This window comes from Theropithecus gelada, chromosome 11, assembly GCF_003255815.1.
Source record: "Theropithecus gelada isolate Dixy chromosome 11, Tgel_1.0, whole genome shotgun sequence".
Taxonomy (NCBI): domain Eukaryota; kingdom Metazoa; phylum Chordata; class Mammalia; order Primates; family Cercopithecidae; genus Theropithecus; species Theropithecus gelada.
In genome coordinates this window covers 99,905,536-99,925,708 of record NC_037679.1, presented here as the reverse complement: position 1 = coordinate 99,925,708, position 20,173 = coordinate 99,905,536, and the positions used below count along the sequence as shown (strand labels likewise).

The 20,173-nt window shown below is 44.4% G+C and overlaps 1 protein-coding gene across 1 annotated transcript in view; it reads left to right on the top strand.

The window, feature by feature from the left end:
* Positions 1–16,323, top strand: part of GALNT8 (polypeptide N-acetylgalactosaminyltransferase 8) — a 62,112-nt gene extending 45,789 nt beyond the window's left edge. Inside the window, exons 7-11 of the mRNA XM_025401448.1 lie at positions 4,325–4,510; positions 6,977–7,114; positions 7,664–7,759; positions 9,024–9,191; positions 16,042–16,323. Coding sequence (XP_025257233.1) covers positions 4,325–4,510; positions 6,977–7,114; positions 7,664–7,759; positions 9,024–9,191; positions 16,042–16,194 — 741 coding nt within the window. The 3' untranslated portion in view covers positions 16,195–16,323. The remainder of the gene's footprint in view (positions 1–4,324; positions 4,511–6,976; positions 7,115–7,663; positions 7,760–9,023; positions 9,192–16,041) is intronic.
* Positions 16,324–20,173: the final 3,850 nt, after the last annotated feature.

The window sequence follows — 20,173 nt, the reverse complement described above, 5'->3', positions numbered from 1 at the left end:
CTCTGGTCCATTGTGGTGTCTGGAGGAACAAAGTAATTTCCCATCTAGAGTTTATTTCATTCCACTCTTTTTAATTTCTTTCTAACTGAAACTGATGACCCCATAGCCATGTACTGTACCCAATAAGGACCCACTCAGGACTCCACATTTAATGTTAACAAATGAACTTTTGAGTCTTGTCTGGGTTATACCTTAAGCCATAATCATTCTTTGGCAGAGAAAACTAACTTTTTGGGATGGTGGTTGATATGGTTAGGCTTTGTGTCCCCACTCAAATCTCATCTTAAATTATAATCCACACAATCCCCACGTGTCAAAGGAGAGACCAGGTGGAGGTAATTGGATCATGATGGGAGGGTTTCCACCAGGTTGTTCTCCTGATGGTGAGTTTTCACAAGATCTGATGGTTTTATAAGTGTTTGGTAGTTCCTCCTGCGTTCATTCTCCTTCCTGCCGCCTTGTGAAGAAGGTGCCTTGCTTCCTCTTTGCCTTCTGCCATGATTGTAATTTTCCTGAGACCTGTCTAGCTGTGATGAATTGTGAGTCAACGAAACCTCTTTCCTATGTAAATTACCCAGTCTCAGGCAGCTCTCTATGGCAGTGTGAAAACAAATAAGGTGGTCTGATCAGTTTTCCCATTTGTGAAATGGAGAGAAGCATTTTGTTTAATGTACCTCATAAGAATGATGGTACAGTCACAATGTAATAATGAATTTGATAAAATTTTATAGAGATATTAATTAGAATGCTCACTCAGCTTCTCTGACAGAAGCTAAAATAACAGAAGCTTCAACGTGATAGAAATTAATTACTCTTTCTTATAACAGTTTGAACATAAGCAGTTCAGGATTGATATGGTAGCTCTAGCGTGATAGGGACCAAGACTTTTATTTTGTGGTCCTGCCACACTCAACACCGTATTTGTATTCTAGCCGGTAGGGAGAGAAAAGGGGGAAGAGAGAGAGCAAGCTCTTTCTTTTGAAGAGCACTACCTGAAAGTTGTGTATATTGTTTCTTTTCACATTCTATTGGCCATTACCTAGTCACATGGCCACACCTGTGTGCAAAGGAGTCTGGGAAATACAGACTTTAGTTAGTGGGTTATATGCCCAGGTGTTTCTTCTATAACTGGAGATGTAGAGCAGAATAGACTATGGGAGTACAAGTAGTCTCTCACACAAAAAATATAAATGCAAAAATACTTTATGTATAGTACTTAGCAAAGTGTTGAGGATGACCCTAGTTACACTCTGGCTGGGTTTTCCTACCTACCAGAGCTTTAGGTGAATTCTCCAATTCTTCAACTTAGGACCCAAAGCCCTCATTATTTCTGAGTTCCTTATGCTTTGTTCTCTCCTTCTGCACCTAGGCTGAGTCTCTCTGTTTTCATTCTCCCAAACATACATAAAACACTGCCATTTCAGTTTCTACAATACGTTCTATTTATTTTAATACTTTGTGATTTTTAAAATGGACTTTGCTTAAAATATAGGGTCATCCTTTTCCTTTTCTTTGGATCAAGCAGTTCTGCCCATATCCAGCTTCTTGGTTTGTGTGTGACTATTTGCCTTTTAAAACTTCTAAGCACTTATTAGGATCTTTCTCCAGTAGCAGATCTTGAATATCAGAGCTACATAGAGCGCTTTATTCTGACATCTAGTGGCCATGGCAGGGATGGTGCTCATCAATGTGTACATGGAGATGATGGGTAGGAAAGGTGAAGAAGGGAGATATGGGTAGGAAAGGAAAAACAGCATTTGTTGAGCACCTTGTTTATTTCACGCGCTGTGCCAGAACCGGACATGTAACTTCCTGGGTTCACAATGCAGCTCTGTCATTTACTAGCTGGCAAACATGGGCAGGTTACTTAAAGGGAGATACCTGTATGGTGAGGATTAAATTTATGGAAAGTATTAGGACAGTATATGGCACAAAGTAATATATTATTATCATCAGAAGCTTAGTGTCTGTGTGTGTGTGCATGTGTGTGTGTGTGTGTGTGAGAGAGAGAGAGAGAGAGAGAAAGAGGGGGAGAGAGAGAGAGAGAGATGATGGAAGGAGTTTGGCAAGTGGGAATAAATTTTGAGAGCAGAGTTTGAAGACTTTTGGGCAAAGCTAATTATGGGCATTACTTCATAAATGGCAATCTTTTTTTTTTCTTTTGAGACAGAGTCTTGCTCTGTTGCCCAGGCTGGAGTGCAGTGGCGCAATCTAGGTTCATTGCGAGCTCTACCTCCCAGGTTCAAGTGATTCCCCCGCCTCAGCCTCCTGAGTAGCTGGGATTACAGGTGCACACCAACACACCCGGCTACTTTTTGTATTTTTAGTAGAGACAGGGTTTCACCATGTTGGCCAGGCTGGTCTCAAATTCCTGACCTCAAGTGATCTGCCTGCCCCAGCCTCTCAAATTGCTGGGATGATGGGCATGAACCACCACACCTGGCCTCAGCAATCTTGACTTTTAACTTGAATTTAAGATTTCTTATGACAAAGTTAATTTTTCTCCCTGAATTCATGTGAGGTGAAGACCTCCATCAGCTAGGAAAATTGGAGTAAGGTTATATTTGGATTTTGAATGTTTGGCTAGAGAGAATAATAATATTTGAGTGCAAGCTGGATGTAACCTCCACATCATTCTGGGGGCCAGTGAGGAGAGCCAAAGAAGGATAATGAAAGAAAATGTGTACTTCAGGTTATCTCAGAGGCTGCCATAACTGATTTCTTGTTATGTCATTTGATCCTGGTGACAGTCCAAAGAGTGGCTGTACCCTTTTAGCAGATGAGTAAGTTGAGGGTCAGCTTTTTCCATCATTGCACAACTGGCAGCTGCAAAACACGCTAGCTGCCAGGTGTGCAATGATGGAACCAGAATTTGAACATAGGTCAGTCTGATTTCAAAGCCTTTTTTTTTTTTTTAACTTCATTCATTGTTCTGGGAAATAGGGTGTAAAGGAAGGGGAATCCAGGGTTTTAAGAAGTGGAGAAAAGGATGAAAACAATTTGAAAGTCAGATAATGAGACTGACTACTCAGTTGGACACTCTTTTGGGAAGTTAACTGAACCAGTGGGGCCTGAGCTACACACCGTTATCTCAGGCACTCCCACTGACATGAGTGTGCTAGGTTGCTAGCCACTGCTATGGGCTAATTACCTCCCAGAAACTGCAGCTCACTTAGGCAACCGTGAAGAGAAGACACAGGAGACATCACATCAATCCAATATGATTGGATAGTCCCATTAGCTACTGAGATGAACATCATATTTTCTAAACTCAATATGAGAATGTGCGTTTTGACAAGTATGTTTTATACCCATCAGGATGGTACAAATGAATGTTTGTAATTGGGTCATAAGCCATGGTACCTTTTGGTCAAGTTACGCAAATTAGTTATCTATTGCTGTATAACAATGTTATCACAACTTAGTGTTTGAAAGCAAGATGCATTCATTATTTCACAGTTTCTGTGGGTCAGAGGTCCATGCACAGTTTAGCTGGGTCTTCTGTAAGGCTGCCATCAAGGTGTCAGCCACGGTTGGGTTCTCATCTGGGCTCCACTGGCGAAAGATCTGCTTTCAAGCTCACATTCTTATTGGCAGCATTCAGTTCCTTAAAGTCTTCCAGGCTGAGGAAGCATTCAGTTTCATGCTGGGTATGGGTTGGAAGCCACTCTTAATGTCTTCCCTTTTCATGTGTTAGCTGACAACATGGCAGCTTCCTTCTTCAAAGCCAACAAGAGAGAGCATCTCTTGGCAAAATGGACTCTACAGTCTTATGCAGTGTATTCATGATCCATGCAATCAAGCACGTCCTGCCATCTTTGCCACATTCTGTTGGTTAGAAGCATGTCACAGGCCCACACGCAAGGGGGAGGGGATCAGGCAAGGCTGTAGACACCAGGAGGAGGGACCATGGGGTCACTTTGGCATCTGTCTGCCACATTGCCCTATGTCTAGCATGCAGGCAGAGAAGGGGCAGGAGGAACTTAGTGCAGTGAGAGTGGCTCAGGGCATGGCGCCTCTCAGGACATGGACACTTTCCTTGGGGGTAAGGGAGCAGAGGCCCCTCCTTTGGTCCATGTAGGAGGACTTGCTGAAAGAAGTATGATTTCAGGAGTTGTTTGAATGACAGGAGAGAAGCAGTTCGGTAGATTTCTAAGGAAAGATGATTTAGATAAGACGGTTAGGAGGCAATATAAAGGCAGGAGTGGGAGGACTGAGCTTACATTCTTTAAAAACGGTTCTAAAATGTAGTCTTCTTGTGTCAACAAGCTATGCAATCCATTGGCTGTGAAGCGCAGGTGATTTTTTTTGTCTTCTTCTGCAGGTGTGGCAGTGTGGAGGGAAGATTGAGATTTTGCCCTGCTCCCGGATTGCTCACCTAGAGAGACACCACAAGCCCTACGCCTTGGATCTGACCCCTGCCTTGAAGCGCAATGCTCTGCGAGTGGCGGAAATCTGGATGGATGAGCACAAACACATGGTCTACTTGGCCTGGAACATACCTCTCCAGGTGAGTCATGGAACTGAACAGCAGCATGGAAGAATGAAAGAGGAGGAGGTGGCAGTTATGTAATGGGGCGGGATAAAGCAAAAGTGCCATCACAGCCCTAAATAATTAGAATAAGGTCGTGATGGTGTGATAATAATGGCTCTTAACATTTATGTAACAGTACAGTACTGCATTCCGGACCCTTCTATATATTAACTTATTAGCCATCACAACATATGTAGGGGATAGGTTTCTTTTTTTTTTTTTTTTTTTTTTTTTGAGACGGAGTCTCCCTCTGTCGCCCAGGCTGGAGTGCAGTGGCTGGATCTCAGCTCACTGCAAGCTCCGCCTCCCAGGTTTACGCCATTCTCCTGCCTCAGCCTCCCGAGTAGCTGGGACTACAGGCGCCCGCCACCTCGCCCGGCTAGTTTTTTGTACTTTTTAGTAGAGACGGGGTTTCACCGTGTTCGCCAGGATGGTCTCGATCTCCTGACCTCGTGGTCCGCCCGTCTCGGCCTCCCAAAGTGCTGGGATTACAGGCTTGAGCCACCGTGCCCGGCCAGGTTTTCTTTTTATTATTCTAAGTTTTACAGATGAGGAAGCTGAAGCACAGAGAGTTGGAAGAAACTTGTTTAAGGTAATGTGGAGAGTAAGATTCAAACCAAGGAAATCTGGCTTGTAAGTTCCCTGTTCTTCATCTCTCTTTTATAATGGGAGATATAAACATAGCAGGTGTGATGTAGGGTGGTGGGAGAAGGCACTGTCATCTTGCTGGATGCACAAGCATGAGGATAGCATTCTTTTTTAAGTTGTGCATGTGTGTGTGTGTATGTTTTCGGTAGAGACAGGGTCTTGCTATTTTGCCCAGGCTGGTCTGGAACTCCTGGCCTCCCAAAATGTTGAGTTTGAAAGTGTCAGCCCCTGCACCCAGCCAAGGATGGCCTTCTTAGCTAAGCCCACATCTTATACACTGGCTGCTTAAGGTCATGCTATGCTGTCCGGTGTCCCTGAGCTCTGGCTCCGGGCTAGAGCATATGGAGCTGTATTGGCCCAAAGGGAGGAGTCATCGCATTGACAAACTCATCCCTCCACCACAGCGGGTTCTAATGTAGCCCCCAGAAAGCCAGGGAGTCAGGATGGTGGGCAGCTGTGGAGGGACCTGGAAGAGAAAGTCTGGAGGGACTCCGAGGGTCAGGAGCCAGGTTAACACTGGGATCACTAGGTCTGGAGATGGTAAAAATGTGCAGAAATGCCTGAGCCTTCTTTATAATTTAAAGATGCCAAAGTGCTTCCTTTCATAATCCCAGCTGCCAATAACCTCTTACAGTTGGATCACTGTTTGAAGAGAGATGGGTAAGAATTGATTCTGATGTCCCAGTATGCCAAGGTATGATAGGAAAAAAAAGTACCCTCCAGGACATCCCTAGCTTTTTTATTTCTACAGAGTCATATTGTGACTGTCCCAAGCTGTACGAAGAGTTGTCTGTAAAACGCTGAACCATCAAAGGATGATCTAAATTTTTGCATGGGATGATCTGAAATGAGCCCCAAAGGAAAATTCTGGGAAGAAGGCAGATACACAAGTGGTTCCTGCTTTTTCTAATTTGCCTCTTTAGTATTATTTTACATTGATTCCCCACAAATATCACTTCTAAGAAAGTCTCTTTTAATCTCCAGAAGTCTTCTTGTGTCAATAAGCTCTTTTAATCTCCAGAAAGTCTCCTTTAATCTCCTTTGGCCTTTTCTGGCCCTATCGTGAGGAGTATTTTGGGTTTTATTGATGTAAATACCATCTCAAATAGGAGCAATCTGCATAAGCTCATGAGGAGAAATAAACCTGGGCGGCCCCACTATGCGGGCCTTGAAGGAGTAGAATTTGAAAGAGCAGAATTTTCTAGGGTTTAAGGTTTTTCCACCTTCTCTGGAAATATAAAATATCAAGGTTACTTCACAGGCTATCAGAAAAATACTCAGTTCCATCATGCGTGGTCCATACCCACTGGTGGAGTGAAGGCGCTGTTAAAAACTGCAGCCACATTAAATGTAAAGGAGTCTAACTGAGCAATGCATGATTCGCAAATGGGGCAACACCCAGAATCACAGCAGATTCAGAGACTCCAGCACAGCCACGTGGTGGAAGAAGATTTATAGACCAAAAAAAGGGAAGTGGCGTGCAGACACTGGAGGTGAGGTACAGAAACAGCTGGATTGGTTACAGCTCCGTGTTTGCCTTATTGGAACACAGTTTGAACACTTGATAATAGATGAGTGGTTGAAGTATGGCTGCTGGGATTGGCCAAGACCCAGCTGTTGTTACAGGTGCATAGTCCTAAGTTAGAGTTTCGATCTTGTCTATTAAGTTGGGTTGCAGTTCGTCTACAAGAACTCACATACAGAAATATGGAGTCCTTCTCAGGCCGTATTTAGTTTGCTTTAACAGAGCTGTCATGAGTCAAAGCACAGAAACACTTGGTGTTTTATTTACAGAACTCTGGAATAGATTTTGGAGACATTTCTTCCAGAGTTGCGCTCCGGGAAAAACTGAAATGTAAAACCTTTGACTGGTACCTGAAAAACGTTTATCCACTCTTGAAGCCGATCCACACCGTCGTGGGCTATGGAAGAGTATGTATTATGAAACTGCATTTTGAATTTTAGATGTTTGTGAAAGACAGTGCACGTGATTGCCCATCCTGCCCAAGACGCCCTTCCTACCATGGCTTTTTCCTCAGCTCTTTGCCCTCAACCCTCTCAGTTTCCTTTTGTCCCTTGCTCTCCAATCCCCATCTCTTTTCCTTCTCTCTGCTTCTACTCCCCTTGAAAACTGTAGCTCTTGCCTGGACACCCCCCCACCCCCGCCCAACCCCGGTTTCTCCACCAACTGCAGCCACTGGCCTTGCCCACCTGACTCTGCACAGGCGCCCCTCCCTGTGTGTGGCGATGGTGCGAGGTGGTGGGTGTTTCCAGGATGTGGGCATCGTGGCAGCCCTCCCTTCAGCATCGGTCTGTTTCCCAGTGCTTAGAAAATGCCTGCCGGGATCCCAGCCCTGCGCTCCTTGCGGCTGCTGGTTCCTGTTGCCCTCGGTGTGTTGGGGAAAATGTAGGCCCTGGGAGGGATGGGGCCTCATTCTCTGCCTCTTTCTAACAGCGTTGCCGTGCGTTTTGTCCCTTCAGATGAAAAACCTGTTGGATGAAAATGTCTGCTTGGATCAGGGGCCCGTTCCAGGCAACACCCCCATCATGCATTACTGCCATGGATTCAGTTCACAGGTATCTTCCACAGTCTTCCTGGACCTGCCTGGGCAAGTCTGTCGTGGCTCAGCCCCTGGTAACCGTTCCTGGGTCTAGACTCCGTGATAGGTGATGGGGAGGCAGGAGCGGAGATCCTGGGTAAGGGTGAAACCCAGACCTGCCATGGCAACGTAGTTCCAGCTCAGTTACAGGGAGGATAGGTAGAAAGGCTATGCTCTGTCACGTTCATTCATTCTCCATGGTGATATCTGCATTGACAATCACCTCTGGTCCCTTCCTTTTCCCCTCCTCCCACAGCTCCTGCCATCTTCTCAGGGCTCCTTGAAAGCCTGGGAGAGTGGGCAAGTGAAGCCACCTGTGCTTCTCCTATAGGAAGGAAACAGAGCTAGAGAGGATAGAGGCTGAGCAGATGCTCCTCCAAGGGATGGACGAAGAGCCCTGGCACCATGTGGAAGGTGTGGCCAGGGGACTTTTTTTTTTTTTTTTTTTTTTGAGACAGAGTCTCGTGCTGTCGCCCAGGCTGGAGGGCAGTGGCGCGATCTCGGCTCACTGCAAGCTCCGCCTCCCGGGTTCACGCCATTCTCCTGCCTCAGCCTCCCTAGTAGCTGGGACTACAGGTGCCCGCCACCACGCCCGGCTAGTTTTTTGTATTTTTAGTAGAGATGGGGTTTCACCGGGTTAGCCAGGATGCTCTCGATCTCCTGACCTCGTGATCCGCCCGCCTCTGCCTGCCAAAGTGCTGGGATTACAGGTGTGAGCCACCGCGTCCAGCCGGAACTTTTTTTTTAAGAGACAATATTCACGTCTGTCCTCTGAAACTTTGCATGCTGCCCTCGTAGCAGCCTTTTGAGGCATGCACAATAGATACCATTTCCACTTAGATGCAGAAATGGAGACACATTAATAACCTACTTCTCCAAGCTCACTGAGCAAGACAGTGTCAAATCAGGAATTTAAAAGGTTTTCTGACAACAAACGCATAGCTGAGGCCTACAGTGACAGATTCTGGAGTTCAGTGTTGTTTTTCCTTCAAAGACAAGCTTCTTCATCCATGTAAGCTCTGATTCTGTTGGAACCCTCCTAGGCCTGGCCTTCTCCCTGGATTCAAGGGGAGACTAAGGAGAAGGAAGCAGAGGTGGCTTCATGTTGTCTAGGAAGGTTCAGTGCTCCCGGTGTGACTGGGTGTCTGAGATCAGACTTCCTGCTCTCCCTCAGGCTAGGGCGTCCCGCTGGCTGACGATGCCTATGGCGAGTCCTCTGCTTTTTTTTTTTTTTTTTCCAGAATGTCTACTATCACCTAACCGGGGAGCTCTATGTGGGACAACTGATTGCAGAGGCCAGTGCTAGAGATCGCTGCCTGGCAGACCCCGGCAACGCGGAGAAGCCCACCTTAGAACGATGCTCTGAGGCAGCTAGGAATGGACTGCATATATATTGGGATTTTAAACCGGTGAGTTACGTGTTTTTGTTTTGTTTTGTTTTGTTTTTCTTTTGAGACTGAGTGTGGCTCTGTAGCCCAGGCTAGAGCGCAGAGGCACAGTCTCTGCTCACTGCAACCTCCGCCTCCCAGGTCCTGGTTCAAGCAATTCTCCAGCCTCAGTCTCCCGAGTAGCTGGGATTACAGGCACGCACCATCATGCCCAGTTAATTTTTGTATTTTTGGTAGAGACAGGGTTTCATCATGTTGGCCAGGCTGGTCTTGAATTCCTGACCTGATGATCCACCCGCCTCAGCCTCCCAAAGCGCTGGGATTACAGGTGTGAGCTCCTGCGCCGGGCGAGTTACATGTTTTTTTAAAGGACAGGTATATGAAAGGTTCAGATTTGATTTGATATTGTTTTACGAGAATTACTTCTTGTGGCCCTGTGTAGGGAAAAGATTGGAAACAGCAAACTGGGTGTGAAACACTGAGTCTCTTGACTAAGGCAGGGTTGGTTAAGGAGAGGAAATATTGGAGTCTGTTGTAGCTGAACAGTTGAGAGTTTGGGCACAAGTCCTAGCTCAGCACAGCAAGTTCCTTACTCTCTCTGAAGCTCAGTTTCCTCATTATAAAATGATGGAGATGATAATATCTTCTGTATGTGACTTTTGGGAGGATTAAATGAGATAGCGTGTGCAAAGCATTTAGCGTGGTGCCTGGAGCAGAAGAGTGTTCAATACGCATTAGCCATTGTGATCCATTTATTATTAATGATTATCAGAGGGTGTGGAACACTAGGCTGAAATCTGACGGGAGCTAATGTAGAAGCCCTGCCTTTAACTTCAACATCAAATGACCGAGGACAGGGTGGAGGGAATCTGGCAGAATTCACGTGACGATGACTCGAGGATCTTGGCTGACAACAGTCTATGGGGAATGTACAAGGGATGGGGTTGCTCCAAAAGCTTCTGCACTCTTGGGCCAATTCGTTAGGAAGGGGCAGTGCCTCCTGGAGGGAGCTACTGCTCTGTCTGTGACTGTGTCTCTGAATGCGGTACTATGCTTGGTTCAGGTGCCACATGGACAGTCTAATTCAACAGTTTCTAACTTTTCAAAGTTTATGACGCCTTTGAGAATTCGCTGATAGCTATGGACTCTCTCTCTCCAGGAAAACATACATATGAACCTATGTGCAAGATTTGCTTACAGTTTCAGAGGTTTTTTGCATCCTAGATTAAGCTTCCCTGAACTAGACAATATCGATTAGGAGGAGGAGGGTAATGTCTTCTCAATCTCTGGTGTCTCACTTTACGCTCCAATTCTGTGGAACTACATGTAATTCAATGAAAATCCAGGTTCCCTCTTATCTTAGGCCTTTCTGCAGGTATTATTCCCTCTCCTCCCACTTCATCACCAGACCAGCTACAAAGTGTTCCCCTGGCCTTACATGTCACCTCCTTGGAAGCCTTCCATGAGCCCAGAGGAGTCGTTTGAGTGATTCCTCTTGGTGCTCTCAGGGGCGCTTTTGTAGCCCTAGTCTCACCATCTCTTACAATTGTCTGCTCACTTCCTTCTTTTCATCATTTGGCTGTGAGCTGGAGGGCAGGGCCTGGGGTTTGCTGTTTTTTCTCTAGCATCTGGCACAACCCCTAGAAGATGGCAGGCACTCAACAAATGTTGCAGAGCAAATGGAAGATTGGCAGGCCTGGAGATATGAGCTTGAAAGGCTTGTTAGGCTTACGGATAGAGAAAAGGCGACGCTGTCTTTAAGAGGAAGAGGGAGTAGATTTGTTTAATGTCGCAGGAGGGCAGAACTGAGACCAATAGGTAAAAATTAAGGAGACAGATTTTGACTTAATGTAGGAGCAAGGGGAGGACTTACTAAAGGCCTCACAGCTTCAGGTTTCCTACAGAAGAATAGGCTGCTGAGCATGGTGGTGAGTTCTCCGTCAATGGCAGTCACCAAGCACAGCATGTCTGAGCATCTGGCAGGCCTAGGGTGCTAAATATGAGTTTTTGATGTCCTCAGTCCTATCTTTTTTGTTTGTGTGAAGAAAACTACTACAAGTTTACTTGGTTTTAAAAAATTAATATTCACTGTATTCAAATTATAAATTAAAACATTTAATGAGATAGTGTGTATAAAGCATTTAGCATGGTACTTGGTGCAAAGGAGTATTCAAAGAATCATGGTTTTTCTTTAAGCTTTTAAGTTCAGGTTACAAATCTTATTATTTTATCCATAAGGCTAACAAGTTTTGAGAATCCCCTTTAAAGAAGATTTTTTTAAATTTAATAAATTAAATTCCATTAAACATCATGAACTGTATTTACAAATTTAATACGTTAAATTTCCTTTCTTAAGAACTTCAATGACCTGACTTTAAATTTTTCAATTCTTAAGTTCTCTTAAATGTTTCAGAAGTGTTTGTAAAGTCAGTAAAAATTCACCATCAAGTCACCAATTTAATTACTCAAATACACATTTTAAAATTGCTATCACAAGATTAATCTGTAAGATGCCCATTTTCTTAGATACAAGTACTTAAAAATAGTAAATATACACAGAATCTTTGGCAAGTGCTATGTATTTGATTCCCTTAATAGCTACACTTTATCCTAAATCTCCTATGAATTAAAGATACATTGTATTCTAAAGAAATAATATTTTTAGATAAAATTTTATTCTCATTTTTCCATATCCTTTTTTCTGTTTTTTCTTTTCATGATAACAGCCTACCATTACTAAATAAATAATTATGCATTCCAAACATTTTGAAGGTTGCCTTGCCAAGAAAATTTTGGATGATCGCCTTCTCAGCTGACTGAGGCTACTGACAGAAAAGAGATTTGGGTTGGCTGTGAGATATGGAAGGCAGGACATTCAGGGAAATTCTGCCAACCATTCTAACATACAGGCTGGGTCCATTTCTATGGCCACTATGTCAAGAACTACAAAAGCTGAAAAGGGAGGTGATCATGTAATTTCTGGTGTATTATCTAATATTAAGTTAGTCTTGAGTGGGTTCACTCCATCTAATCCTTTTCCATCCATCTCACCTCTTAGGTCTACAATTCTTTCAGATATGAAAAATGATACTTGATTGAATGTTGGGCTCTTCTGGTTCTCACTTTTCTTTGTAGACACAGCTTACAAATTTGCTAAAAGTTACCAAAGAAATTTTCCAAAATTGAGAGGGAGATGAGACTGGATCATCCCTTTGTTTTCTTTGATTTCATGATTCTGTGTTTTGGGTGTACCAGAGGAGGCTATGACCCCTGTGACACAAGAGATCCAGTGATGGGGCGGGGAGCCAGTTGAAGAAGAGAAGGCCTAGTCAGACACATGGACTTTAACTTGAGGAGCACTGCATTGAGATAGTGATGCCACTGAAGTAAGGGGGCGTTTGGGGAAGGTCATCCATCTTCGGGGTGAAGCAACAGCTCACAATACAAAGAGGGTCTCTGTGAGGAGTAGTGAGGAGTAGTGAGGAGGAGGAGAGCGCTCATGGTGAGGGGTGGGAAGTGCGGGAAAAGACGAAGTGGGGAAGGAGTGCTCCCACACACCGCTGGTGAGCGTGGAGACTGGCACAGCTCCAGAAGCAACTTGCCCACGTGTAGGAAAACCAGACGCTCCTCAGAACCCAAACTAACTATAACTCTTTTTAAGGCACATTCTTTTTTAGGACAATATCTTTACTTAAAAAATAGTATAGAACGTAGGCCAGGATTAATGTAGAAATTATCTTAATACTTATCACAGTGAAACACAAGGAAAAATTAAATGTCCAACAGTGGGGAATGCTTTGAACTGAATATTATATAACCATTCAAATGATATTCTGAAGAAATCTATTTCAAAAAGTTAATAAAATTGGAAAAGATGTATGTAGAATGTTAAATTTATATAAAGAAGCAAGATGTAAAGACCACATATACAATGTTATCTTGTTATGAGTGCTTTTATATACTTTATATATAAAATATTTTAAAACATATTTTTAATAAATGCACTTCTAGTCAATCATCCCCTCCCCTGAAAGCTGCCAGCGATCCTGAGGACATGACCTCACGGATGATCTCAAAGTTGCTGCTCCATGCCCGCCTCACCTGCCAAGTAGCCCATGTGCCCAGAGCCCTGGCCATTTATTTTAAAGTATTTTATATATTTTTAAAGTATATTTTCAAGTTAAAAAAGAAGCATCTCTTACTTTTGTAAAAGTGAAAAAGAAACAAAAACAAAAATCCTTTAAAAACTCTGACAGGCAGCACCCCAAAACAAAGACCAAAACGGACAGGCGCGGTGGCTCATGCCTATAATCCCAGCACTTTGGGAGGCCAAGGCGGACAGATCACTTGAGGCCAGAAGTTCAAGACCAGCCTGGCCAACATGGTGAAACTCCATCTTTACTAAAAATACAAAAATTAGCTGGGCGTGGTGGCGGCCAGCTATAATCCCAGCTACTCAGGAGGCTGAGACAGAAGAATTAGGTGAACCTGGGAGGCGGAGGTTGCAATGAGCTGAGATCATGCCACTGCACTCTATCCTGGGAAACAGAGCGAGACTGTGTCTCAAAAGAAAAAAAAAAAAAAAAAAGGCAAAAACAAAACAAACAAACAAACCCAAAACAAAAATGTGTAAGATCCAGATGAACACAATTTGAAAGCAACTAGAGGATGTGTGGAACACTGTCAAAGCTCATGTCACGTGGAAGTCGAGTGGAAATAGAAAATAGACCACTGACTTTGTCTAAAAGGTCACACTAAATTAGAATAACCAAGAGTTACTGAACACATATATGCCCATGTGTGAGGTTAAACATTATCTCATTTAGTTCTTATGAAACATAGGTTTCATAAGAGAAGTATGATCACTAACTCCATCTCACCCATGAAGTAACCAGGGCACTGAGGAGTCCAATTATTTGCTGAGGGCTACACAGTGTAGTAAATGCCCAGCGTTCAAACACGGGATCTTAACAAATGTGTGCTATTGCCTCGTTGCTTGGGAATTTGATTCTGAAAGGGAGAGAAAAACTGAATGTTTGTTGAAAGGGTTAGTAGAGTTGAGGTCTGGGTTTATTTTGTCCTTCTAATATTGTGACATTTGGACTTGTTTAAAGGCAGTAGAAAAGGAATCTGCAAAGAGGGAGAAATAAAAGACGGATGTTAGGGAGAGTGTTTCTCTAGCATCGAGGATGGCCGGGGCTCAGGGAGCAGAGGGGGCTGCTGGCTGGTGAGGTGGGCGTGGGGCCGCTCCTTTGAGATCATCTGTGAGGCCATGTCCTCAGGATCGCTGAGGGCTTGCAGGGGACGGGAGGATTGAATGGAAGTGTGGTGTTCTTGACATTTAGTTAAAATAAGTGCCAGGTGGGGGCTGACAGTCAGAGCATGCTGAAGAGGCCTGGAAGAGGAACCCTGGGGAGCAAGCCCAGCTCTGGGGCCATGTGGGCAGGTTTATGAGCCAGGCCTGCTCAGTTGGCAGACCCTGTCCACAAGGGCTCTGTGGTCTGGAAGCAAAGAGAGAGGAGTGGTGGCGGTGGTGGAGGAGAAGTTCCAGAATCTGAAGAGTTGCCCTGAATGGCCAATGTTGGATGGCTGCCCAGAGGAGGAAAGGGGTGGCTGGGGCTTCGGGGAATCCAGGGACAGGCAAATTTGGGGGAGCAAGGGCCGTTGGAGGCAGTTTGTAATGGGAAGAGATGAGAAGCAGGGAGGTGATTGTGAGAGAGGAAGCAGAAATCTGGAGATGTTAGAGCTGCAGTCAGTCCCGCTTGGTGTTCAAGAACTTGGTGGCAGTTTGTCTGAAGGGGGACAGTGAGGTCAGGGTTTCTTACCAGCCATCAGAATGAATGTTATGCACCTTACTAAGGATGATAGTAGAGTGCAGGGCATAAAGAGGAAACAGCCTGACCCAGGCACTAATATACATCATGTGAGTCCTGCGAAGGGGTAGAGAGGGATGTGGGAGAGAGAGGGCCGGGAGCAGAGGGCAGGACCAGGAGAGACGGTAGTTTGGACAGATGGCAGGATTGTCAGTTGCTGAGATATGAAGATAAGGGGGAAGAAGCTCAGGGAGGTTGTGGGAATCACATAGGATCAAAGAGAAGGATGGCCCTTCCTTTCTCTTCTCCTTTGAGAATGGGGAGTGGCAGAGATGAACTAAGATTTGTTGCATGTTTCATGTGTCAGGCCCAAGATGGTCCATCAATATGAACCCTAATTCTAACCTTAATATTAACTCTAAACCCGTTTTATAGATAAGATTGACATTGAGACTTGGAGAGAGCAGGTAATTTGCCCAAGCCCACACGGTTCGTATATAGTAGAGCAAGGATTCAACCCTACCATTGTAGCACTGATGCCTATCACGTTCCCAGTCATAAACCTTGGCGAAGTCCCCGCAACAGGAGAGGCAGGAGGCTGCCTCAGAGGCTGAGGTTCCTGAATGTAGCTCCTGCTCCAGGCCCACGACACAGTTTCCCTGAAGAGGGAGAGAAGCACAAGGTGAAGGTGACCCTGATGGGTCTCATGGGGTCAGGGGTGAGGACGTGGAAAGGAGGGCCAAGCTGAGAAGGCTCACAGATGCCTTTGTTCCGTGGTAGTCAGTACTGACCCAACGCTTCCATCTCAGAAGAGGCTGAGGGCATCCCAGGAAGCCAGAGCAATGCCGCCTGGTTGGTCACTTTGCCATGGGGCTGGTAGAGGAAGCACTGGGTGGTCTCATCCTACATCCTGCTTCCTTTTCTCCCCTGGATGACTTGTGGAGGACTGAGAGGTCCTTCAAGAATGTGGCTGAGCGCAGCAGGGAGAGCAGGGCCAGAAGAGATGATGAATTACTGAGGCATTTTGGCACCTTGGCTCTGTCTCTCTTCCCCTCCAGGGAGGAGCCATCATAAACAGGGATACCAAGCGGTGTCTGGAGATGAAGAAGGATCTTTTGGGTAAACACGTGCTTGTGCTCCAGACCTGTACCACGCAAGCGTGGGAAATCCAGCACACCGTCGGAGACTGGGGTCAGACCAACAACCAGTGATCGCCAGACGACGCTGGATCTGGGTCATCCATTCTTGCAAGTGGAACGACTTCTACTCCTAATACTCCCAGCTCCTTTCTCAATGAGAAGGAAAGCATGTGTATGTGTGTTTATGGCGACTTCAGGTGGGGCCCGTGCATGTGCTGGGGTGTCTCTGTTGCAGAGCAGAGAGGAAACTCTGATGCCTCATCCCCAGCTTCCCTGGGAAGGTCGTGATATATATCAAATGCCATTCTTAGAAACTCCTTGAAATAACCAGCATCTTTTGGCTGTTATGTGGGGAGAGAAGGAGGAGGATGGAAGTTTATCTTTGACTTCGGCCCACGATGTTTAGCCTTCCTTCCCGACAGCTACTGTCGCCATCTGCCCCACACCTCCTCCCCAGCGCATCTGCCTGGGGACTCCCAGGCTGCCGGGGGCCATTCCACGTGAGAGGCTGGGCCCTTCTCAGGCCAGCAGTGTGATAGCTCTCCCGGTGGCACTAATTCTCCCTCCTGCCTGGGCTGTACTGAGAGATGCAGAAAGTAGACAAGTGACTTTTAAAAATTCCTCCATTCCTCCTCCCATGGCAGTTTTATTTGGATTATTAATCTCTCCCACACCAAAGAGATTCTGGAGGCTGAAGGGAGGAGAGAAGGCACCGGAACTCATCACAGCTGTCTGGGGGACAGTGTGTTGAGAAGGGTAAGAAAATCCAGGGCCATCGGAGCCTTTCTCTTAGTAGGTCATAACATTTAATGACTGAATTACCGATTCCCTCCTCCTACTCTTGCAAATCATGGAGAAGATGAGGCTTAAATCAGAGGGACGCTGCTTTTTGGGGACAAAGAAGAGACTGCAGGCAAATCTTAAAACCAGAGATTCTATGGCTGTCTGCTGGATAAATGTTTTCTGCTGGTTGGTGAGTTGGGAAGATACATCTCAGCCTGCCAATTTTTGGCAAGGTCTTGGAGGCTGGTAGGACCAGGCGCCATGGTGGGAGAGGAGGTAGGATGGCCCTGTGTGTGTGTTGTGTTGTGGGATTACCCTTCAAGCATGTGCTCCCAGAACCCCTTCTTCAGAGGGCCACTTTTTTCTCTTAGTCCCATGTCAGGGCTGCCTAGAAACGATCTGGGGAATCATTAGGTTTTCTTAAGGCATTAGGCAAGCAAGATGGTGATAATTTGGTACAGAATTTAATCAATTAAAACTTATAAAAATGGGCCAGGCGCGGTGGCTTACGCCTGTAATCCCAGCACTTTGGGAGGCCGAGGTGGGCGGATCAGGAGGTCAGGAGATCGAAACCATCCTGGCTAACACGGTGAAACCCTGTCTCTACTAAAAATACAAAAAAGTAGCCAGGCGTGGTGGTGGGTGCTTGTAGCCCCAGCTACTCGGGAGGCTGAGGCAGGAGAATGGCATGAACCTGGGAGGCGGAGCTTGCAGTGAACTGAGATTGCACCACTGCACTCCAGCCTGGGCGACAGAAAAAAAAAAAAAAAGAAACTTATAAAAATGAACATTTAAAAGTGTACAGGTTATAGACAGCTTGATTAAAATTTCACTAAGAACACTGCCATATCAAGAAGTAAAATACTGCAGATACAATTTTATTATGAAAAAATCAAGGGACAAGATGAATGTTAAGCAAATGTATAACTTTTAGCTTCTGCCTGGCAAATTGAAAGGAAAATGCAATTCACAGCAAAGTTTTGGAAAAGCATGTACCCAATAGAAGGTTGGATAAAAGCCACAATATCCTTAAACATGTGAAAAGATGTTTAACCTCATTCATAGTTAGAGAAATGCAAATTAAAACAGTATTGAGATACTTTTCACTTAAATTGGTAAAAATTAAAAAGTAGGACAGCACATTCTTTTGGAAGGGCTGTGGGAAACACAATCTTATACATAATGTAAACTGGGGATATTTAGCAATAGCTAAAGATACTGTGTGTACGTTTTCGATTTGTGCCAGGAATTCCACCTCTAGAGATCTACCTCCAAAAATAAGAAAATACTTATGCACAAAGTAACTCTTTGCAGTATTCATTGTAACTGAGAAATGTTGAAAAAAAGAAAACAAAAAACGATGTGGCTGAACATCAGAGAATAATTGAATACCTCCATGTAATGGAGTACTATGCAGCTATGATAAAGAACAAAAACTCCTTGTCTGAACCAATATGGGGTGATTTCCAGTATCTTTTGTTAAGTGGAAAAAGAAAAACTGTATCTATACTATGTACTTTTTAGGTAAGAAATAAGGGGAAAGTATACCTGTATCTGTTCACTTCTGCAAAGTAAAACATAAGAAGAATAAATAAGAAAATAATGAGATTGGTTACAGTGGGTGGTGGTGGCTGGAAATAGGGCAGAAAAAACTGGGAATAGGAACGGGATAGAAGGGATGTGGGGAGAGTGATATTTATCTAACTATATATTTTCTATAGTTTTGACTTCTAGATCCACATTATATTTCAAATGCTTAAAATATAAATATATAAAATCGATAAAGATAGAAACCCAAAATGGAGTATAAACAAAATTAACTGAACCTAACTGTATTTCCATATTGTAAATGAACATATACACACTCGTGCACACACACATTGCCCGCACTAGCATGCACCATGCAGATCTTGTTTCTCAATATTTTCTAGTAAAAGGAATTACAAGCCTTTGGAGAAATAGCTAATTTTAGGACTGAGGCTGGGATATCTTTCTATTTTAGAAAGTTATAAACTGCTCAAAAAGTTATGGGGACATGTCACAAACCACAATGGTCAGGTTGAAGGGGGCTTCCACTGGCCAGATATGGGACAATTTGAGTATTAAAATGAGTAACGGTAATTTTAACAGAGTGATTGGCGTTAACATCACCAGTTGTCAGACAGATGGATGTCGTGGGCCTCCTGATATAATGCAAGAAGAACACAATATCACTTATATGGTTTTCCTGCCGAAATACAGAACCTGAACCTATAATCTTGAGGAAACATCAATCAAACCCAAATTGAGGGACGTTCTTCAAAAGAAATGGTCTGTATGCTTCAAAAACGTCAACTCATGGAAGACAAAGAGAGACTGAGGAAGTGTTCCAGATTCAAGGAGACTAACGAGATAACTAAATGTAATGTGTGATCCTGGATTAGATCCCGGACCTGAGGGCTGTTCCCCCCTTTGATTGTAAAGGACAGCAGTAGACAATAGGTGGAAGTTGAAGAAGGTTTGTTGATTAGATCATAGCATTGTATCCTGATTTTGATCATTGTACTCTGGCTGTATAAGAGAATGTTCTTTATTTTACAAAATGGTCACTGGATGGAGTTGAGGGGAAGGGACATTATCTCTGAGATTTTATGCAGATAGATGATGGATGGGTGGATGGATGGATAGAGCAGTAGACAGATTCAATGGAGCAGTGGATGGAGAGAGAGAGAGAGATAGATAGATAGGCAGAAGTAGGAATGATCAAGCAAGTGTGGAAAAGTGAATCTGGATGAACAATAAAGGGTTTGTTTACAAGAATTCTTTGTACCATGTTTGCAACTTTTCTGTACATCTGGAATTGTTTAAAAATAAAAACAAAAAATAAACTCAAAGAACGCCTAGCTAGATAGACACTAAAAACCTCTTCCCTTTTAACTGCAATGATAAGCAATAGCAGCTTAATTCGTTTGGTGTACTTTATTCTCTGAGGGAAATCTGTGATTCTCTCACACTTACAGCGAGGATGCAGAAAGCTGCTTAGGCGCCCCAGTTTCCCAGGGGTCCTGAGCTTCCCCCAGCAGCTCCGTTCTCCAGGGTAGCCTGTTAGTTATGACAAAGAAGGTATTGATTTGCTTCCTTGGCCCAAAAACCACCCATGCATTCCTTGTCCTAAGATCTACATGGAATTTTGCTTATCTGGTCACTGTCTACTTCTAGCCTTCGTTGGCCAGAACATGTGAAGGTTGTCTCGGTAACTGTCTTCAGTCCACTCAGGAAACTGTTCCCT